Raw genomic sequence first — 23576 nt, forward strand, 5'->3', positions numbered from 1 at the left:
CTCTCTCTCACACTCTCTTCTCCCACACATCAGTACATCACCTCTTCAACGGCTAGCTTCTTCTCATCTATCTTTCTCATTCCATTTTCACCAATCCACTGACTCCATTGTTTAATACTCACATCTCTCCTCCTCAAAACCCTTACTTCCGCCCGCCATTTCTCCCTCATTGCCACTCGGTTACTCCATATCCTCGTCGGTTCCCAAAGATAGTCTCACCTCAAACATTTTTTTGTTGAATGCCTTTTAGATCCGAATTTAATCTCAATACTGAAGTTAATTTGAGTATAAGCAGAAAAAATTCATGTAACTATGATCCAAAGATTTATCTGGATTCTTTTATTCGTTTGATTTATTTCAAAATGTATATTTTTCGCTTTTTAAAATTTACATCAAATTGCTTTTCCCCAAGTTTTTTCAGAACTAATATAATCTTTATCTAATTATTTGTTATATTATAGTATATTCTCCGATTTTTTAAAGATTTATAGATACGTTGTTTTTTGCGAAAATCTTATGTCTACATTTGTTTTCGATTCTTTTTTTTTTTAATTTTAAAAGTGTCATCAGTACATTTTTTTAAATCTTTAGATAATACTCCGTATTAATGTATATGTACATCTACTAATTCTACTAATTATTTTTATTGTGGTTTACTGATTTTTACTTTTTAGGAATGAATTTTTAGGAATCAATTAATGATCAGATCTTATTACCACTAATTCTTTTTCTCTGCATTGTTTTTATTTTTATTTTCACTATATTTATATATGATTTATATATTGCTTTTTCGATAATATTAATATTTGAATTTGCTTGTCTACATTTTATTTGTTAGGTATTCAGGAGGACGAATTTTTAGAATTGTAATTGATTATTATTATTTTGTTTGATTTATAATTTATAAGTTTGAAATAAATTATTGTAATTTTCATTTTCATTTTTTATGCATTTACTCTTTACTCTTTAGTAAAAGATTGTACTCAATTCATAATTTTTTATATGTTCATATTGTATGTTTTATATGTTCATATTGTATGTGTTGTATTGGAATTTGATTGAATCAATGAAATGATAAAGAGAATTAAATTCTATCAGTGAACGTGGGGAAGAGAAAAAAAAAGTTTGCTTTTACAACTCCTATAATCAAGGAACCAATCACAATTCTCTAAAAGCTTCAACTTTTATAGATAGAGGATTTGTGTTATTTTTCATCCGTATAATTTTTTTTTCCATATATAAGTCAAGTTCAGATGAAGCCGTCTAAGTTTTCCTTGACGAACTAATCAAAAATCAAAAACCATATTTCAAATATCCAAATAATTATCTAACATAAAATTCTAACTTTTTATTTTATGATAATAATCCTCTTTATTAAAGGAACAACCACAGTGCTGAGTTGTCAGCCTGTGATTGAAAGTTCTTTTTTCTCAAAAGGTTTTTTTTTCCTGAATTAATTACTCCCCACCCCCATGTTCCTCCCACTATGGAGTACTTTATTTTATTTCTATTAAGCAATTAATCTAATTAATTAGAGTGGGCATATTAATTAACTCAATTATGAAATTTTATGTTATTAATTAATGTTAATGTGATGATTGAATGTCATTAACTATAAAATATAAAAATATGATCCGATGAGTATATAATTTTATGTGGAGAATCATATAATAAGAATATGATGATTGATACATATATTTGTGTAATACATACGGAGTATAAACTACAAAATTGAAATAAAACATCAATTTTTTTTTATAAAAAAAGCCCAATTAATATCGGAAAAAAGTAAAAAAAAAATCTTAAAAGTGAAAAAATTAATACGGTATAATATTAATAGCAGAATAGCAGATTACAATTAATTTATACGACAATAAAATAATAAAAGGAGGGAAATAAAATTATATATGCTTAATGAAAAAATTCAAATGACTCCTTTTGTACGAGAAAAAAATCAACAAGATTGAAAAATTTATTTAAATTGAAAAAATGGTGATGAAAAGAAGGATTTCTAAGCTAGAAAATTGAGCCACGAAACAATTTCTAAGCTAAATAAATGGTGATAAAAAGACGGATTTCTTTTGATATATATACTTGGATAATCTTCATATCAAAAGAACAAGCCTATGAAATATGACAGACAGTGTGAGATATAGGACAAGAGGTGAGAAGAGATAGGGAATGGTGGAAGTGAGATAATCAAATACCTACGTGAGAAGTGACGAAATATAATGTAGGGTTCCTAAGTGATAATTTTACTGTATTATTATGGGCTAAGTATAGCTTTGCTAGGTTTGTTATGGGCCTAAGTGTAATTATAGACAAAGTTTTATTTTGAGATGAGTAACTCTCTCATGAGAGTACAATATAAAACTAGACTGGGTAAACGGGTCAATCGGGTTGGGATTAGGTCGGGCAATTCGAGTTTGGGTTTATAAGAATTCGGGTTGAGTCGGTCTGGTTCGAGACATTTTCGGTTGACTATTTTCAAGTTATTCGTGGATAACAATTAGTTTCCAACAATAAAACTTTGAGTCAGGTTGAATAAAGTCGGGTCAATTCGGGTTTCATATAAGATTCGAGTCTTCAGTTCGGATGTAGGTCGAGTTATTCGGACCGGGTCAGTTTTGCCAAAGTCTAAATAAGACCGTCAACGGCTCAAAAGGATAATAGACCAAATTTAATTTAATTTTTTTATTTTACATTTATTATAACAACCCGCAATCTTATAATGAGTATTAACATCTTCAAATATGTCCGTTACCAATATAACATATTTGGTTATCAACATAAATAATTATTATTAAGCATTTGTAAACTAATTTATTTGTATTTTTTTTGTTAAAGGACTAATTTAATTATATTTTTTTTGTTAAAGATGATCTTATAGAATATTTGTGAGCATGACCTATTGACCTTAGTAGAGATTGTTAGTGGTATATTATGAGCCAAGTTTTGGTACAACTTATGAACTTTTTTTTGGGAATTAATATCATTTCATGTATATCCTTGAATATGGGCTCACTGAATCAATTGTACAAGCTTTTACGTTAAGACGTTGTACAAAATGAAAAAAATATATCATCCCATGTTCAAATGATTATATATAGTCCTACATTATGCGATTTGTATGGAATTAGTATGTATCACATCGGGTTATTGTATTTGTATATAGGCCCAAATATATATCTTCTTACGTTCATAGAAGTTATACGAGCTTAATTATATTTCAAGACAACTAAAATTATTTTTATTACGATTATATTATAGGATAATTATCTTTATTACAAAAACATTTATATAACAAGTATAGTAATATGACAAAACTTTGAATTTCCGGCGCATGAAAATAGCACGGGTTTTCCTTTTAATAATTGTGTTATTACTACTTACATCGTACCCATCTATTTTATTTTTTCAAATTTATATATGTTTATTATGTTTGCTATGTTTTGAATATAGACACATTATTAATATTGCCATTTTATAGATAGGTCTTTCATATACAAACTCGCTAATTGCAAATGAATTAATAACTCAAATCAAGAATATTAAATATGATTCTCTAGATACTTAACTATGATTTTTACATTACTCCATGATCATAACAAAACTTAATACAGCAACCCGTGCAATTTGCACGGGTTTAAAACTAGTACTATATGATTTTAAAAACCGCATTGGATATCTTGTTTTAGAATCTCAGTTTTTTAGTATCCTTATCCATAATGTATAATGTTACAGTTTTGATGATAATCGTATCGTATATACGGAAATTTGCGTAATATATACGGAAATTTATATAATTGAAATCATATTCTGTGTCGTAAACGTATAATAAAATCATATCACATATTTTTGCTCACCCTAACTACACTACTATGTCTCTCTTTTCGCTCTTCATCTTACTTTTAGGTTATTGACAGGTCATTTGTTTTTTCAGTTATCTTTTACGTTCAATAATGCTCAATAATCCCTGTGTAAAAATAAAAATAATATGAAACATATGCTATTTTCTCATTTATTTGTTTTTCAAAAGAGAAGTAAATGTTGCAACTTTATTTAGAATGACTTGTTCGAATATTTAAGAAATGGAGGGAGAAGTGAATTTGACAAAGGTTGGTCAAATTTACGAGGAAATATTAGAAGAATGAAGTTCCACGATAAAAAAAAACACAGTAAATAAAGATTATAAATCTCCTATCTATAAAAGTTAAAACATTTAGGGGATTGTGATTGGCTGTTGAATTTTGGAAAAAAAAATGATTTTTGTTAATATAAGGCCACCCCATGATCATCAAGCTAATTAATTAGCTTCTCTCCTCCTCCCTCTATTCTTCTATTAATTCATCTTTCCTTCTTAATTCAGTAAACAACTCAAAAATCATTAACTACTTTAAAAAATCATTAGGTTGAATTAACTTTTATTTTTAAAAATCGAACAAGTAATCGTCATATAGAGAATATTATTGATTGTATAATTTCTTCACATATTAAGTTTTACAAAGGTTGGAGAAAAAGTATTGTATTAGCAGAATGATATGAGATCTAGAATTTTTTTTATAGTTGTGTATAATATTTTGTATATCAGAATTCAAGCAAACCCGTGCATTTTTTGCACAGAACATATAAGAATGAAAGAAAGAAAACAAGAATTAGAGTTTACGTGACAGTTTTTGATGACGAGTTTTTGGGAAAAAGAAATTGTTCTTATCATCTTATTAATATATCAATTGGTCTATCTTATTTTCATCTTAAGAATAAAACGAGTTAAATAATATCCACTTTAGATTGACAATTATTTTACTAGTCTGTAGATTTTTTTTGTTTTACCTATTTATTTTACCCATCTTATAGGTCATAAAAATATGTCCGTCTTAGATAAGAATTTGTGTTAAAATATAAAACGCACAATATTACAAGAAAACTAAAAAAATTCAAAAGGGAATTTAACCTATTTGTACCAGCTCCGTTGAAAAACTAACGATGTCATTTAGACCTGTCAAACGGGTCGGGCGGGTCGGGTCCCGGGTCGGGTCATACGGGTCGGGTCAGAATACGGGTCGGGTCAAATACGGGTCGGGTCAAATACGGGTCGGGTCATACGGGTCACGGGTCGGGTTAGGGTCAGAATACGGGTCAAGAAATAATTTTTAACGCCTTTTTTAAACGATTTTTTTAATTTAAAAAATATTTTTTTAAAAATTAAAATATGTTTAAAATTATTATTTTAGTCATATTCATCATATACAATAATTATATTGATATAATTATTAAAATAAAGTTTTTTTAATAATTATTTTATTATTAAATATTATAAAAGTTATATAAAATTGACTTTTTAGTTGAATTTTTAATTTTAAGTAATAAAAAAATAATTTTTTAACTATATTTTCAAATATAATATATAAATAATAATATTTTTAATAAAATTCATGATTTTCCCTTGACCCAACGGGTCGACCCGTTCGGGTCGGGTCTCGACCCTAAAATAACGGGTCATTTCGGGTTCGGGTCAAACGGGTCGCGGGTCGAAAAAACCGGGTTTGTAACCCTAAGAAAACGGGTCGGGTCGGGTCGGGTTTTCGGGTCGGGTTGAGTTTTGACAGGTCTAATGTCATTACATAGGTCCTTATTTGATTCATATAATATGTTAGGTCCTTAATGCTTTATTATCACATATTTCAGGTTCTTAAAGTGTAGTTTACTCGCACAATGGATTTTCACTCCAACAAACGAAAGATTTAATTAAGGAGAAAATTTTATTCCTTTCCCTCAGATTCCCTCCGCTAATTCTCTCTCCCCTCCTTTTCCCTCTCATTTTTGTATCGAAACAAGCCTTAATTATTGGACACTTGTCTTCAAATTGAGAATAAGTTGGGAAATGCTTATTTATTTGTTAAAAAAACAGCTAGGAATGCTATTATACCTGCATAACAGATGATGTATAGATTCTCCACTTAAAATGCAACTTGGTGCATGGATTATTTTATGGGTACTTGGCAATTCTGAGTTATATGCACCAGATACTTGACACTTCTCAGTTTTAAACAATTACAAATTACTCCGTATGTTTTAATTGGAATTTTGGAAGTTGCAGGCTTAAATGTCTTTTGGCCTGCTACTATACAATCAATTTCTGTTTTTATGGATGGATCCAATTTGTTTTTTTTGGCTATGGAGCAATGTAGCATTGCCTTGTTTGTCTCTATCGGAAATTTATTGTCCCATTTGACTTTTGTGGTCAAGTGATGTTAAAATTGACCATCAATGGTCATTTTTTTAGAATGGTGTAATTTTTGTATATTTTGAGAAAATATTGGTCAAAGACAACATCATTTGATTATCAAAGTTAAATGGAAACGACATATATAATGGAATAACTCAAAGCGGCTTATTTAATCATGCCTTCGTGAGAAACTACCTTTTCTATCATTTAAATTTGATCATCTAAGGCTACGCACACCTGATCCTCCTTTACCCTCTCGGGTCAAGTATGTTCAAGGAACTTGAGCGATGTTGTAAATTGTAATGTTGTTGACTTATAATGTTTGTAGTGGCTTTTAGGTGAAATATTTTATTTGTTGAATCTGGTAGTATGTTTCAAATGGATTATTTATTTACTATTTGAAATTAAGAGAAGCATGATTGGATGGGTGGTTGGGTCAATTGTGCCTTTGGATTTGATTGTGGATTCTCTCTTCATAAAAGGACTTCTACTTTTTCAGTTTTTAATAACTTTCTTCACCATAATCATCTCTTCTTTTACTCCCTGATGACCTTTTATACTGCTACAGAGCTTCTTTTTTCGTTTCTTTATTTATGTCAGTGAACGACCGTGTATCGTGGCGTATGACTTATGAGCAGGCAGTGTTCAGTAGATTCTTTCGTATACTTCCATTTCTACCCCCCAGATGTCTGTATAAATAGGACTAGTGTTAATACTTGATAGCATCATATTTGTGGCTTGCTCGTCCGATATGAACCCTATTAGTGATGATGTCGAGGGCTCAGGTTAGTCTTTATTACGGCTAACCTTTGTCCCCGGGTCTTAGATGGTTGTACACTTGCATGTACAAAGTACAATTCACTTGGGCAGCTTATTATGACCTATTAATATCGAGTTTGAGTAGGAAAAATGTACTGTAGGTGTTTATCTGTGAGTTGTTTCCTTAGCTCATTGTGAAATTACATTTTAACTCATCGTTTCAGGTAGCGAGGAGACTAGTGCAACTAGTCATATGACTACTACTCTGGAGTTTGGAGGAACTCATGTTGTCAGGCCTAAGGGAGACCACCAAGCAACTATAGTATGGTTACATGGTATGGGTGACAAAGGCTTGAGGTAGTACACGATCTATACGCTGCTCAAAGACAGCTTTCTGGCTTTGGCGTGATTTTTCTTTTTAAATGAATATTTTCCTGACTTGAAATTTCTTAGCTATGTTGATCTTTCTGTCTAGTTTCTGATCCAAATTCTGTTAAAAATTGTTTACAGGATTTTAATTTCTGTGTTGCACTTATTTAGCACAACATACCAACATTCCATTATCACGAAAATCAACTTTACAGGATTTTAATTTTGAGTTTCTGTGTTGCAGCTGGTCTCAGTTCTTCGAGACTCTTCATCTTCCAAATGTAAGTATAATTTCTGATTCTTTTATTTAAAGATTTATTTGTAGGCGTTTGTTCGAATTTTAAACAACTCTAACCATGCAGATAAAATGGATTTGCCCAACTGCTCCAACTCGTCCAGTAGCATTTTTCGGGGGATTTCCTTGCACATCTTGTGATTATACTACTCACTCCTTTGTTTGTTGTCCTCTGTTGTGTTTCTTTACTAATAATTTAGTTCTAATTTCATCTCAGCTAATTTGGTTTGTTAATCAGGGTCTGATTTGGACGATATATCCGAAACTGCTATTGATGATTTGGAAGGCTTGGATGTTTCAGCAGCTCACATTGCCAACCTATTGTCGGATGAACCTCGTGATAGTACGTACTTTCAATGTTTCCCTATGTTAAGAAGTAATTTGACTTAAGGACTTTTTCCTGTAAATTTGGAGTAATTGATATTGGAATTAACTTGCAGTTAAGCTCGGGATCGGGGGTTTCAATATGGGTGGTACACTTGCTTTATATTCTGCAATATGCCAAGTACTAGGACATTACAGGAACGGGGACCCTTATCCAATCAACCTGAATGCTGTTGTGGGACTTAGTAGCTGGCTGCCTTGTTCAAGGTTTGTCTATTTCTTTTACCGGGATTTACGCTTTACCAACATATGGTAATTTTATGTCAATTATTTCAGTGCATTGAGAGAATGGATGGAGGCATCTGAAGAAGCTAAGCAACGTGCAGCATCTCTGCCCATTTTACTCTGCCACGGTTCATGTATTAATATTTCTTCTTTGCTACATTTCGAAAACCATTTATATTTCCTGTAGTTTCTTCTTGTAATGAGGTTGTTTGACTTGTTTCAATTCTGTTGGATCCAATTACTCGCTAATGAATCAGTGGGCGAATCAGCCTTTACCACTTTTATAAGTCGTTACCACTAGGCTATTCAAGTATGATGCGCCGACTAAAGAATGTTTAACTTGTTACAATTGTATGTATCTAAACTAGAGTTAATTCACGTATTGCTAATGAATCAGTCCGGGGAATCAACCGCAGTTTCCTGCTAGTACAACACATTTGTTATGTGCGTTATTTATATTTAGTTTCTTGTAGAAACTACAGTCTCTTTCCTTTGGATTTTCAGCTGATGAAGTGGTTGCATACGAGCACGGTGAAAGATCTGCAGAAACTCTAATTTCACTCGGGTTTCAGAATCTGACTTTTAAGAGCTATAATGGGTATAACTAACTAACTAACTAACTAACTAACTAGCTTCAAATAAATACTACATTTCATGCTTACGATGAGAACATCGTCTCACAGTGTGCTTATGTTATGTGCAGGTTAGGGCATTACACAATTCCTGAAGAAACTGAGCAAGTTTGCAAATGGCTGACAGCAACATTGGAGCTTCAAGGAAACTCTTGAGATCCTTGGGGACAAGTTTTACAGAAATCAGTCAAACAAGCACCTTGGTATGGAGCTGCTCTACTCTGATATGCTGACCAACAGCAGCAAATAAGGAACACATACTAGTATATTATAGTATGCCTCGTCTTAATTCAGCATATTTTTATGTTTTTATCGCCCTCATTATATGGCATACGGTTTAGTATGTAACCCTGTCCTCGTCATAATACTGTTTTATACGGAGTAATTTATAATAATAAAAATATTGCTAGTAGTTTTATGGTGTCTCATTTTCTTTCGTTTCTCTTACTCCAAGTCGAAAAACCGGGTTAGCATATCCCTGACATTTTTATCATTATTATTATTATTATTATTATTATTATTATTATTATTACCTTGACGCCTTCAAAGACGCGTGCTCTTGTAGACGTTTAATGGCAACACCTTGGTGATCCCATCTGTGTATCATCATTAATGGAAACCCAGTCGAATCTCTATCTAAGCTGAGTTAAAACTACGCTAATGAGGTGGACCATTAACCTCCCCGATTCTTAATTTTTAAAGTTTAAAATGAGTCATGCATCTGGCTTGGACTTAATAATTCAGGTTTATGAGTCGGATTGAAGGAGTTTTTGATCTGTGGCCCTGTGGGATTCGTCATATAAGCTCTTTACTCTTTAGCCTTTAGACAGATCAATGACCTTGCGCTAGCCTTTTTCTTCCAGAAGAAAGTCACTGTATTGGGCCTACAGTTAGTTGGTCATGTGTCACCGGGGTCGGTTTATAGCCTGATACACTAAAATTGAAGTTACGAGCAATGTTCAATCTATCGGGACTGTGAACCCCGACGACCAAAGAGGTCTAACTAGAAATTTTTAGTTTAGCAGTTTCTTTTGTTTTTTGATGACAGGGCACACCATATAGCACAATAAAAAGAGACGGCAGAGCGAGCTACAATGCAGCATGACTAGCAAATGGAGAAATAGACTTCTAAATCCAAAAACATAAGACTAACTGATGGAGCCTTGATCAAAATATACAACTACAATGCCTCAAAACACCACTCTCAAAGCTATGCTCTGGCTTTCCAAACTTGACAAAACTACGACACGACATTATGAAACAAAGCCCTGTTATATTGTCTCGTAAAATGAATGTTCCCAGACTCAATGGGCTTTATCGATAGCTGACCCCTTCACCTCTCACTACCTCACCAATGCGATAGACTGGGGTGCTTCCGTTTGCATCCCCTAGGATTCTGACGGCTGCGTCTGGGCTTACTACTAGCACCATCCCAATCCCTAGATTGAAAGTCCGCCTCATTTCCGCATCATCAATCCTTCCCACCTATCACGACAGAAGGATATTTTTAGTCAAGGAGTTATTAGACATCTCGAGTCGTCCAAGAACCAAAACCTCACACCAACTATGTTATTCAGACTCAGTAAAGTATCGAGCAGAGGTGTGTGTATTCAAGTGTTGAAACAGGCACCATTGCAATACATATTATCAGTGTTCAAGTAGAGATCATGATTAAAATATAGTAATGATATATCATTGTTGCCCCTTGACTAAAAAAGAATATTATACTGAAACTACAGATGTCACATTCATTTTACCACTCCCTTTCTGTTGGGTCATCAGCAAAAACTAATGGGAGTATATTGCGAATTACATATCTAGAAATCGCATGGAAAGTTCACATTTGTTTTTGTTTTGCTAGCTATGGAAAAGAACAACTATTTTGTCATGGACCAAAAATAAGGGAACGATATAAATCAGATGAAGGGAGTATCTAAGTAAATCGTACCCATGTCCAAAGGTTGAGAGTCAGACATGGGAACATGAGGTCATATAACTACTCCGAGTAACATTGCCTCCCCACCTCAAACTATAGATTCTAGGCAAAAGTATATGTTACCTCTTGAATCCATTTAAACACAGGAAGAACAGGCCAAGCATTTGTATCAATAACAGCTCCAAGACCCTTAGGAAAAACTCTAGGTATGTTGTCTGTAAATCCGCCACCGGTTATATGGGCTATTCCTTTAATTCCTCCTTTGTCAAGAAAATCAAGGACCTTCGTAGCCAACAAAAACATAAATGAGTAAGATCTAAAATACTTGCACCCCTCGACTCTTAATAGTGTAGGAAACAAGAACGAAAAGAGAAGTCACCTGCTTTACATAAATGACTGTTGGAGCCATCAAAGCTTCACCTAAAGTAACTGAACCACCAGGGATTTCATCGTTCAAAGAGTTTCCACTTTGTGCCAAAACCCTGAAACATGAGTTTCGAGTGCAATCAGGTGTTAGCTTGGGAATATTGATGCTCATTATAGTATTAAATCAAAAAAAATTATACGAGATTGTTGTATGCATACAACAATCCTATATTTTGCTATGTTAAGAGGGTTGATGACTAGTTGAGTAGTTGTATACTTGTATTCATTCACGAGTCTTACACAATACTAGTCGCAGTATTAATTTGAAGCTATGAGCAATAACTATTCACTAACCTTCTAACAAGAGAAAAGCCATTGGAGTGGACCCCGCTGGATGGAAGACCAATCAACACATCTCCAGCCTCAATATTCTTTCCATCAATAACAGAGTCCTTCTTAACAATGCCCACGGCAAATCCACTAAGATCATACTCGCCTTCCGCATAAAACCCAGGCATTTCTGCAGTCTGGGAGACAAAAACCCGCGTCATCAATTGATAGTAATTTGAGAAATTACAGCGCGGCACGAGACAATTTAATGATAATTACTATAAGTATGCTATAAACACTCCTAATATCAATAATAGAGAGTTAAGTTCAAGAATCGGACGTGTCTACAGAAAAGAATATAAAAAAGGAGTAAAGAAATTCCCATCATACTATAGGTAATCTCAACATGCTAGCTGGCTATGTCACAAAACCTTTGAAATTTAAAGTTGGAAATTTCTCGAGGGACTTCAACACAATCAGCCCAGCCTTTCAAACCAGCTCAAATGAAACTTAGGCTAGAAAATGACAAAAAACTTGACCTAAGAAGTTCATTCAATCAGGTATAAATGATAGATATGATACCACATACCAAGATCTACCAACATCCCGCATTTATTGTTCTCATTTGACTTTGTTTGTTAACCGATAGCATTATGTTCTCCACATATACGCAGAGATACCATGTAAACTTCTCGTGTTTGGTTTATCAAAATAACTACGCCGTATTTTCTATATAAATATCAGTCAAAAGTAGACACTGTCTAATCACCAAAGTCAAATGAGGACTATCAAATTTAAAAAAAAAGCGGCTGCTTACAAGAGAAGGGATTCGAAGCACTATAAGTTGACGCAATTATATGTACAAGTATACAACTTCAGTTGACGCACTTATATCTCTAATACCCAGTTGCTTACAAGTGATGGATTTGACAAATTAAAAAAAAAATTACAATTAATGGAGAATTTACAGGAGTGTACGTTGTTACAGTCATTAAGAGCATATATGTAACAAATCAAGTGAAATTTCAGAATTACCTCACCCCCTAAAAGAGCACAGTCAGATTGCACACAACCATCAACAATCCCTTTTATAACCTGAAAGAAAAATATAAGCATGTTTTTAGTTTGAAGAGGAACAACAATGAGGGAGGTGATAACAGAACCAAGGAGGACGCCCCCCGTAACAGGAATAGGCACAAGCAAAGATATTATTGCTAACTACAAAGAAAGCTAGTCCAATTTACCCTTTCAGCAAGATCCACATCGAGGCGGCTGGTAGCAAAATAATCTAAGAAGAACAGCGGTTTTGCTCCGGAAGTAACAATGTCATTTACACTCATGGCAACCTGTACACAAAATGCATCAAATGCCAATTCAAATTGTGGAAACCATACGCAATAATGCAATATTATATATCTAATTCAGAACTTACCAGATCAATTCCTATAGTCTCGTGTATCCCAGTCTCAAAAGTGAGCTTTAATTTGGTTCCTACACCATCTGTGCCAGCTACCAAATACGAATCGCCTGCATATTCATTAAAAAACCTACCAGGCTGAAAACTATACTACTATAAGAAGCAAATAGAGATGCATAAAAACACTATATGCCGTAAATTCCTTCATAAGCAAACAAGTATTTTCTTAATGGCAGGGAGAAATACTTAAGATGAGAAAGAAAAGGGTACAACTACAGTCAAAGATGATAAGATAGGCACTCATGAGAGACGATCTCATATCGGTATCATGTGAGACCAACCTAGCGTAACCAAAATCCCCAACCAAGTACTCATTAACCCACTAAACTGAAATAAATATATAACTACCTTTAAATAAAGTAATCTGAAGATTTTTGAGAAATTGTGTAAGACCGACTCCCAAACAACGTTATCTATAGGTTAATCAAATTACTAGTAAGATCATCAAAAAACTATCTTTTGAAGCCCCCACATCATGGTATTTCATATTAACATTCCGAATGTCCTAGAATTCTTCGCCCTGTTTCTGCTAGTCCTTCCTTCTACAAGTATGAAACAATACAAAAATAGAAAATGCATACTCAAATTAAAGTCGATCTCTTTGTTTTTTCATTTCTATTTAACCACCTTTTTAGGTTCTAAAATGTGTGCGTCCCTGCTTCACACAAATCTGACATAAACCCATATCAGTACATCACCAATCAAGTTTAGAACAAGTAAACGGCAGCAAACCCTTCACTATCAACCTCAAACATGAGCGCACAGAAGTTAAAAGAATCAAACTAACCTATTGCCTACAATTACACCAAAAATTACCGACCATGAAAACATTAATGCATGAGGCATGCAAGATCAACTAAGTCACACAAATCAGTATAATATTAAACTCAACAACGTCCTAAAGTATCACCCCTCAACAAGAGTTCCGATAATGGAATTAGCCATTTCAACATCAAAAATATCAATTCCACGTCTATTATTAGTTTTATGATTTCCTACTTCCGAAGAATGATACTTCCTCCCTGCCAAATATATTGTTCGTATTTGACTCTTGTGGTCAAGCAAATGTCAACTTTTTTACAATAAATTTCTCCTAACATATGGGGAGATACAATCATACAATGTAGTTTTGAGTCAACAACACGCCTCAATGGCTCCAGGGTTGTGTGTGTGTGTGTGTGGGTGGGGGGCAGATTACGTAGTCTTACCCTTGTGTTAGCAACACAAAGAGACTGTTTCCAAATAACCAAAAATTGCGTCGAAAACTTTTTTACAATAAAAACTACAATGTAGTTTTGAGTCACTACAACAAAAGTATACGAATAAATGGGAGGGAGGGTGAAGAGGATAAAAAGACACCAAAAAAAAAAAAACCCAATAAAATTAGAAAAAGGAAGTAATACCTAGAGGGAAAAGTCCCCCAAAGCCACCAATACCGGGGGCCATTTTGGCAATGCGACGAACAAGCTCAGAACCAGCATCAATATCAACCCCAGCATCCTTGTAAGTGAGTCCACCACTAGACTGACTCCCACTACAACTAACCATGGAAAAACCCCTTGTTTTCTGCAAAATCCTTTTCAATTGGACGCCTTGGGAAGACATTGAAAGTGAAGCAAGCTTGTTGGAGAGAATACACGAAATGGGTTTGCATAAAAAGGGTGAATTGTTCCCAAAGTTTGTGTAAATTCCTCTAAATTTGAGGTCCATGGTTGTATTATTGAAGATGATATTACATTGGTGGTCCAAATGAAGCCTCAAATTCGTTGTCATGGCTACAAATAAATTAAATAAAATGAAACTAAAGTAAATGAAAAAGTGGGAGAAATTAGATTAAACAGAAACAAGTGAATAAATGAGTGAATTAATTAAAATGGGTAAACGGAAAATAAAGATAGATGCTGACCTTAGCTTAGCGTAGAAGATGGAACTTTACTTGAGAGAGAGAAACTAAAGCGCACAGAGCTATGGTGTCTCAGGCGACGAGGTAGAAGGACGGAGGCGGTGCCGCTGTCGTGAGGTGGTGTCAGTCCAGGAGGAGATGCGTTTTGCTTTTGGTTTATCAGCGTAATGCGTACTTTTGTGTTTCCAATTTTTTCTTCTTTTGGGCACGGTAGAGTTGTTGAAAGTTGACACGCGGGCCAATTCGTTGGGCCGGCACACCCTAGTATGGCTCATGGCCCATTTGAGAAAGAAGGCTTGAGTAAAGGAATTGTTTGAGCATGCTCAAGCACGATACAACACGATGTGGACAATGTCTAGGTCGCCTATCAGCACGACACGACACAATACGAAACCTATATTCGTGGGCCTAGGCAGTGCCATTTTTTTCCCCCGGGCACGTGGCACAGCCCAACATGACCCACTTCCATCTCTAGGGCACGGGTAGACACGAACCAATACATACCTACCCCTAAATTTGTCAATGTCCTAAACCAATCTCTTTTCTTTTCCCCTCTCTCTACTTATCCTCTCCCCTAAGTAATATCACCCCTTCTCTTCTCTAGTACTGCCAGAGATGTGGTTGGTTCTTAGGTTGATCTCTGGCGCTTCCAACACTTGATCATAGTTTACTTTCTTACTTCACTTGAAGCAAATCAGTCCTTTCGTCCATCAACCTACAACTTCTATTTGAGCTGAGTTCAGTGAAGTTTAGGCATCGACTTGTGTCATCAACTTCCCCATATTTTCCGACACCGCCAGGCCTCTGTTGTATGTCATCACTCTTATATGAATTCGTCATTTAAGAGAAGATGTGGGAAGGTAGTAGACTTATAATTGGATAAACCTTTGTTTTTGTACTTGAATTAATTATAATCTCAGCCATAATATAATGCCAAATGTATTATGTGAATTTGATCCAATTATGTTATGGATGGTCCTTTTGTTAATGTTTTCTTTATAGTTAAGTATTGTCCAAGTCGAAAGTAAAAACCTTCTTATGTGGACCTTTAAATTTGCTGGCTCGAAGGTAATAATTTGCAGTCAATTTGGTAGATCGGTTTTATGTGTAGAAGAGTTTGTCTAACACTTTTGTAGGAACCTAGTCGTGCCAAATTCTTAATAGACACTAAAACTCCTGATGTGTATTTAGGTGCGGATGGTTTTCTTCATTCTGGTAAAGGGGCCCATTTTTCTTCATTTGTTGATCGGAGGTTTGATGGTTCCACTCTTTTTCTAGTCGTGTTTTATTATTTTGTTCTTATTCTTCCATTGTTGAGTGTTAAGTATTTTTTTTATATAATTAGTTACTTTATCAGTTTCTAATTTTTCAGCTACCTTATTAAATACCTTTTCAGTTTCAGTTAATTTTTCAGTTTTTAGGTTCCAGCTATCTTCTCTGTTAGTTTTACCAAACAAAGTCTTAAATAGGAATTAAGAAATCGCAAACTAATAGACGTAATATTTAATTGTGTAGAACTATTGTGCAATTACAAGTTCTAACATTTGTTCAATAGAAGTTTTATCGTTTGGTTAGTAAGAACTAAGATCATGCTGCTAACAAAATCATGCCAACTAGTTTAGCTAATATGGTCATAAGAAGTAATACTTTTGATCTGCTTTGAATCCAATCGACATCAAAGACGGGCATTTTGTATTCTTTTATTTCACGAGGCACTTGAAACCACATGAAGAAAATTACTTGTAACATCCCCATTTATATTGAATCTTTTAGCAAGACATTCCCATTTAAATAAGACTGTTACCATCTCAGTTGCCCGAGTTAGTGAATAATAAAGACAAACAATACAAGGTACTTTAATAAAAGATTACATCAATACTCTAAAATCGTCTAAAACTGATTATTACAAATCCAAACCAAGTGAGTACCAAATCTAATACAACAGAAGTGTTTTAAATAAATAAATGTCAAACTATAACTCGAACTACTAAAGACTGGTAAAAAACCAGACAACTCAGCATCGCACGTCCCACACCCCAAACGCAGCACACCATCATCAGTTTACTAACCGGTACCTACCGGTACTTGCTGAATTAACTGCTCCCCATTTGAACGGAAATAAAAAATGAATCATAACAGGTCACCAAGATGAAATGTAGGTTTGGGTGACAATTTACACAAGATACGCACAGTAACAACCAACGGTTATGACATTTAGTGATAACCAATTTTAGTGAGAGTAATTGATATAACCTGTCTTAATTCATAATAGTTAAGAAAAAAAACTTAGTGAGATGAAATAGAAAGTGATTAAAAATCTTCTATGAAAACTTAACCTAATAATGGCGGTTATGACATTTAGTGATAACCAATTTTCTCCGTTAGCTTTTTCTTCTACTACAATAAAATCAAAAACACCAAAAAAAGCTCAATCACAAAAGAGTAAGCAGAAGGAGAGTGCATGTAGTGATCTTGTGGTACATGCAGATCAGACATCGGGGGCAAAAGGACCTATATCAGCGGATGCAAAACAATCTAAGACGAAAGGGGAGCTGACTGGGATTCCTGTCTTGAACCTAAGTGAGGAGGATGAGGAGCAGAATCTGGAGGGCTGGACGCTAAAGAAAGGAGGTAAGAATATACCAACAATGGCGACAATTGATGAAGAGGAGGAACTGTGTGACTTGATTCAATTCACTCATGAGGATATCAAGAAAGAGGTAGAATTCTGTAATAACTCGGTTACTGTTATATATTGGGTGCAAACCCTCCTTGGGAGGTTATTGAGGATTTTATTTTTCGCATATGGGATAAGTATGATGTTGATCGTGTGTCCTTCATGGCTAATGGCATATTTCTTGTTAGATTTAAGAAATGTGAGAATAGGGAGTAGGGGTGGGCAACATCCGGTCCGGACCGGAAAAATGGTTTGGTCTGGACCGGGACCGGAATTTTTAAGATTCCAGTTTCCAATCAGATCCAGTCTTGGACCGGAATTTTCCGGTCAGGACCGAAAGACCGGAATTATTTTTATTTTATTCTTTTTCTTAAAATATTAATTAAAATACATTGAAGGCCTACATAATCCGGTCCAACCGGTCCGGATTTATGGACCGGAATTTGTAAAAGTGGGTATGTAAAATTAATTCCGGTCCAACCGGTCCGGTCCGGTCTTGGAACTGGAATTTTTCAAGTCCGGTCCCGGTTCGGAATTTTTATAATCCAGTCCGATTCCGGTCCGAGATTTTTGACAATTTCGATTGGTCCGGTCCTGTCCGATTTTTGACCGGTGCCCAACCCTAATAGGGAGGTTGTTTTGAATTCTGGGTACTATTTGTTTGATAATAAACCAATGGTCATAAAACCTTGGGAAGCTGATGTGGATTTGATTAAGGAGACGATAGATGTGGTTCCTGTATGGGTAAGACTCTCTAGGATTCCTGTCAAATTCTGAGGGGATTGCTTACCTATTATTGCTGGACTAGATGAGAAATATGTGCAACATGATACTGCAACAGTTGAAAAAGTTAGATTGAGTTATGCTAGAGTGATGGTTGAACTCAAAATGAACCAGAAGTTACCTGAGAAGGTAAGGTTCTTAGATGAAACAAGGAAAATGATAGAGGTAGCAGTTGGATATGAGTGAAAACCTGTGTCGTGTGATATCTGTAAAGGTCTGGGACATGAGAGGAGTAAATGCAGAAAGGCTGTTACTAAACCTGTATTGAAAAAAATGGAGCAAAAGGCAATGCGAAAATAGGTGCGAAGGCCAGTTCAGAAGTCAGTGGCTCCACCATATGTGTTTGAACAACCTAATGCTCTTTTTACTCCAGAGGTATTCCCACCATTGTCCAGGGCTGTTAAATCGACTCCTGCTAGACAGATTATGAGAATGAACAAGCAAGGTGGAATGATTAGAATTAGGGCTACTGGTAGTGCTGGACCATATACTTTCATTGATGCCCTGAATGGACTGGATACTCCTGGGGGGGGGGTGGTTTTATGACAGAGTGGTAAGGATCCCCCTCCTCTTAATCTTAATGCATAACATAGGTTTTTGGAATGTGAGGGACTTAAATGATATAAATAAGCAAAAAATGGTCAACTGGTTTATGCAGACTATGGAGTTGGTTTATTTGGAATTTTAGAAACTAAAATAAAACCAAGTGTGTTGTTGATTAAGTCTACATCTATATGTGATGGATGAAGTGTATCTACAAATAAAAGTTGGCATAAAGAGGGGGAGGATTTGGAATATGTGGAAGCATGACTGTTTCTCTATTTAATTTCTCTCCTATGGTGCCCAACATATTCATATGAAGGTGATGTCCAGAAGTGATAACAAAAGTTTCCTTTTAACTATGATTTATACTTATAATGGGGTGAATGAGAGACATGAGTTATGGGAGTTTCTTAAATCATAGGCTTTACATTACACTGAACCTTGGCTATGGGTTGGGGATTTTAATACTGTACTAACTCATGTATAAAGGTTATGGGAAATACTTCAGATATAGAGATGGAGGAATTTCAGGAGTGTGTTTGTTGTATGGAGGATTTACAAGCTACAAGTGCTTTTTTTACTTGGTCCAACAAACAAGAACCTGAGACTAGAGTCTATAACAGATTAGATAGGGCTATGGGAAATATTGAATGGATGAAGAATTTGGGGACTATATTGCCCATTTCCATCCTAAGGGGCTCTTTGATCATTGTCCTTGCACAATTGTGGATAAGAGGATTGATATAGCTGGGAGAAGGATGTAACACCCCCATATCCAGAGGAGCCTTAACTAGGCCTTCCTTAGCATATAAGGGGCATTACCATCTCGGTTGCCCAAGGACAGTAATAATCAAATGTCGATAAAAGAACTATTATGTTATATTACAAATGATTTAAAACCAACTGACGATATAAAAGATACAACTCAAAGGCTACTCGCTATTACTATCAATCTCGTGAAGACTCATCCCCGCCCGGACTCCAGCTATCAACGACATCAACACCTGCTAAGACAGACTGCTCACCATAAGGGATCACGGCAGACACATAAAACAACAAGACAACCACACAAGGTCAGTACTGAGATAAGACATGGCAAAACCAACAACATCTAGCAATACAACACAACACAATCAGTCACACACACAATCACACCCACTCCAATCAATCTCCGTCACCGACTGTCCACTGGACCAGCCCTGCCAGTGGGGGACCGCAGCCGTTCCCACCTAAGCCCCGCTCATCATACCGAGTGATAACCCTGTCCCATTAATGTGCACATCCCCTTCCGTGGCGGGTTCCACGAAGGGCGAAACTAGGGCGTGAAGCCACTCCCGCAAGTGACTCCACTCAGCCGAGAACGCATCTCGAGAACCAGAGACAAGCAATCACAATAAACAACCGTCACAATACAAATACGACAATATACAACAACCACAACACAACCACAACAACCGACACACTAGACCATCTACAACAACTGAGTAGGCGAACCTACCTTTGAGCAACTGCAACCAATCCATGCCAACATACGACATATCCAGCAATCAAGCAAAGCCTATAACCACAACACAATCATCTATTACTATCAAGCAAACCCTAACTGCAAAGACAAGGATACAGAGGATGATGACGACATACCTACAAGGAGAAACCCGGCAAAAGACCGCTACCCGACTCAAGCTATGCTCTCCTAAGGCACAAGGACCTTCAAAAGGCTTCCATGGAGGTTTTTAGTGAAGGGAAGGGAAAGAGGCGACTAAAGGATTGAAGGAATGATGCGTAAATGATTTGCGGATTTAACAAAACGCGATTAAAAACCCTCGCTAAAAACCCGGTACTCGATCGAGTGTCCCACATACTCGATCGAGTGACCCCTTACTCGATCGAGTAACCGCGCTACTCGATCGAGTAGCCTCTACTCTATCGAGTACCACACATAACTCGCAACCCAAGATAGCTTTGGCACGCATTTCTAAGGACTATAACCGCTCCCAAGGTCAGTCAACGCTGGTCAAATGGTCTCTAAAAGGGCGGGTATTACAGTCTTCCCCCCTTAAAAGAACTTCGTCCCCGAAGTTCAGCTCACCTAACTCAAAGCACAAGACACGGGGACACCACGACATCACTACTCTTTCGACACAGGTCACTATTCCCCAGAAATACCCTTCCCCTATGTCATCATCATCAACTGTCACTCTATATAGGTCAACTCTTACAAGATATTACTTGAAATACTAAACACACCACGAACTTACTCTTTCACTTAGCAACAACCAACAACGCGAAACATATCTCATATCAACATGCCGCATGACCATACTACCATGTTACTCAACAACGCGATTCTATTACGACACATGGCACCACGACTATCAACTTCCACTTCGACGCATGAATTACTCAACGAACTAAAGTAACTAATTACAACTTCATACAGTTAAAGTGACCAAAGTAAAAGAAAACTTTGTAAATAAACAACAAAACATTTTAAACGAACAACAACATAATCTCAAAATCAGCCTTTCTATCAGCCGTTTTATTTTGCGACATTACTCTTCCCCTCTAAAAAGGAACTTCGTCCCCGAAGTTCACCACCAAATTACCACACATATTACCTATTACTTGCATCGTAACATAAGTCAAAACCTTATATTATTTATTATGGACATTACTCACGAATCATGTGCTCATTAAATTAGAAAACATGCACAAATCGCCCGAATAACTAGCCGCCGTCGAGAAAGCATATTAAGCATATCATATGAATTTGTATATATAGAATTCGGTGAAATATAACGTGTAGACAAAACGGATGTAAAATGAATGAAATAAGAATAATTACAACTTCACTATTCGTTGCAAATACGCCTTTAAAACCAAGCACGACCTCCAACAATTGAAATGAACGGTTCAAACATGTTACTACCCACTAATAACCATGTTAAACATCAAACATGCAATTATATAACACTTAAACAATTTAATTTTTTCCAAAAGTTCCTGTAACAGTGCTACTCGATCGAGTAACTAGTGGTACTCGATCGAGTGTCTTGGCTACTCGATCGAGTAGCCCTGAGATCATAATGCTTTATTTCTTTCATACCTGCAGCTACTCGACCGAGTATGGGGTATTCTGTCGAGTACCTACAGGTCAAATACCATGGAAAATCCTGTCATAAACCACCTGTATATACATATAATCGTCACATAACATGAGTCGGGATGACTTTCTGACTTCTAAAATCCTGCAACAAAGTCAAGTTAGTAAATCTGGCCTTATGGCCAACCATACAAATCCGAAAATACAAGTTCTAACTACTAACAACTACTAACATCCAACACCAACGACCACAAACAAGGATAAAGAAATGGAGTATCACTCCTGCTGCTGCTGCTGCTCCTCCTCCTCCATCACCTCATCACCACCACCATCGCCTCCCGAGGTGCCCGCTCCCGATGACCCAATACCTGCATCAACTCCCGCTCCAGCTCCCGGACCTACGTACCATGGGGTCAAACCACCATAAGCAAAGGACTGAGGCGTCCCCCAAGTTGACTGATCCACCCCGTAAGAGTGGAAAACCCCACTATAGTCCCCGACTCCACTCCACCACACCGGATGCGGTCCCTCTGTCCCAATCCCCTGAGTGTACGCCATCTCGTGCATATTCCTGAGTGTCAAAGTAGATGACACTCTCTCTGCCAAGTAACTCGATCGCGTCTCCGGGGTGTCAAGGTAGGGGTAGCACGGAAAAGGGTGCTGCTGCGGAGGTGCTACCGGCCGTGGTCTAGTCTCAGCGGTCCTCTCTCTCACTCGACGGGGTCCTCTCCCCAACCTGGGCCTCTCCTCTACTACCGCCGCGTTCTCCCCCTTTTTCGGCTCGGGCATCACCTGGAGAATCGTGTCATCAATGAGGTACGTCCTCAACTGTCGAGGTCCACCATCACCCTCCTCCTCCTCCTCATCGGAGTCCACTGTTATAACCACCGGGTCTAACGGCTCTGTCGGTGGGAGGTGCTCAGGAGCCGAAATCTTCATCCAGCTCATCCCCCACACCCTCCAAGCAAGGCTGCCATCAGCTAAAATTCTCAACCACTTCAGGTCGAGGTAGTAGTCACGGTCCATGATGGGCACCGGTGTAGCCAAAGGGACATACTCGGAAGAAGCCTCAAAGGAGGTTAGCTTTTCAGCTAACCGAGTGGCGATAGCGCCGCAACTTAAGTACCGGGAAGTGGCCGTAGCCATCAAAGCAAGGCTAGCGCAGACGATGGCTGGGGCATTAAAGACCACCCTCTCGATCCGCTCCGGGTTGAGGTACGACATCAGAAGCAACACCTCATGATTGTTCAGTTTACTGATATCCGGTCTATCATAAAGGAGGTTCGAAAGAGAACGAAGAAAGATCCTCAATGTAACATGCTGAACATCATTAATCAGCATGTTGCTTGAGGTGGGAGCTGGCTTTCCGGTAAGACAAGGCATTAGGCGGCAAACACCGCACTCAGCAGGAATATCAGTGATAGAATCCTTGGTAGGCTTGGCCAACCCAAGGTGAGAAGCGAAAAGATCCATGGTAAGCAAGAAACTTGTGTTCATCAATCGAAACTCAACGGTCTGGGCAGTTGGGTCATAACTAAAGGAGCTCATAAACTCCAAAGTAAGAA

General features: G+C 36.6%; 2 protein-coding genes across 3 annotated transcripts; one reads left to right on the forward strand and one right to left on the reverse strand.

The window, feature by feature from the left end:
* Positions 1 to 6413: 6413 nt before the first annotated feature.
* LOC141611720 (uncharacterized) lies at positions 6414 to 9320 on the forward strand. 2 transcript variants are annotated; one of them, XM_074430326.1, is made up of 9 exons: positions 6414 to 6494; positions 7213 to 7345; positions 7602 to 7638; positions 7720 to 7789; positions 7891 to 7995; positions 8093 to 8243; positions 8313 to 8395; positions 8766 to 8859; positions 8965 to 9320. In XM_074430326.1, exons 2-9 carry the CDS (start codon positions 7242 to 7244, stop codon positions 9047 to 9049), a joined length of 729 nt encoding a protein of 242 aa, XP_074286427.1. In that variant the 5' UTR covers positions 6414 to 6494; positions 7213 to 7241; the 3' UTR covers positions 9050 to 9320. The 2 variants fall into 2 exon arrangements, with proteins under 2 accessions (XP_074286427.1, XP_074286426.1); XM_074430325.1 differs by lacking the exon at positions 6414 to 6494 and adding an exon at positions 6891 to 7014.
* Positions 9321 to 9998: 678 nt separating this feature from the next.
* On the reverse strand, positions 9999 to 15107 carry LOC141611721 (phosphoribosylformylglycinamidine cyclo-ligase, chloroplastic-like). Its single transcript, XM_074430327.1, has 9 exons — positions 14909 to 15107; positions 14406 to 14777; positions 12958 to 13052; positions 12770 to 12871; positions 12561 to 12620; positions 11550 to 11722; positions 11209 to 11311; positions 10953 to 11111; positions 9999 to 10378 (listed from the first exon to the last, which is right to left on the reverse strand). The coding sequence occupies exons 2-9, from the start codon at positions 14773 to 14775 to the stop codon at positions 10208 to 10210; spliced, it is 1233 nt and encodes a 410-aa protein (XP_074286428.1). The 5' UTR covers positions 14776 to 14777; positions 14909 to 15107; the 3' UTR covers positions 9999 to 10207.
* Between the last annotated feature and the right edge of the window lie 8469 nt (positions 15108 to 23576).

The sequence above is a fragment of the Silene latifolia genome, chromosome 11 (assembly GCF_048544455.1).
Source record: "Silene latifolia isolate original U9 population chromosome 11, ASM4854445v1, whole genome shotgun sequence".
Classification (NCBI taxonomy): Eukaryota; Viridiplantae; Streptophyta; class Magnoliopsida; order Caryophyllales; family Caryophyllaceae; genus Silene; species Silene latifolia.

Excerpts from the sequence above, each read along its gene's own strand:
- LOC141611720 (XM_074430325.1), top strand. The coding sequence starts at position 6,981 with ATGAACCCTATTAGTGATGATGTCGAGGGCTCAG. Across the intron at positions 8,244-8,312 it reads AGCTGGCTGCCTTGTTCAAG|TGCATTGAGAGAATGGATGG; the intron begins GTTTGTCTATTT and ends CAATTATTTCAG. Across the intron at positions 8,396-8,765 it reads TTTACTCTGCCACGGTTCAT|CTGATGAAGTGGTTGCATAC; the intron begins GTATTAATATTT and ends TTGGATTTTCAG.
- LOC141611721 (XM_074430327.1), bottom strand. The coding sequence starts at position 14,775 with ATGACAACGAATTTGAGGCTTCATTTGGACCACCAATGTAATATCATC. Across the intron at positions 12,621-12,769 it reads ATGTGGATCTTGCTGAAAGG|GTTATAAAAGGGATTGTTGA; the intron begins GTAAATTGGACT and ends TTTTTCTTTCAG. Across the intron at positions 10,379-10,952 it reads TGTTTAAATGGATTCAAGAG|GTGGGAAGGATTGATGATGC; the intron begins GTAACATATACT and ends CTGTCGTGATAG.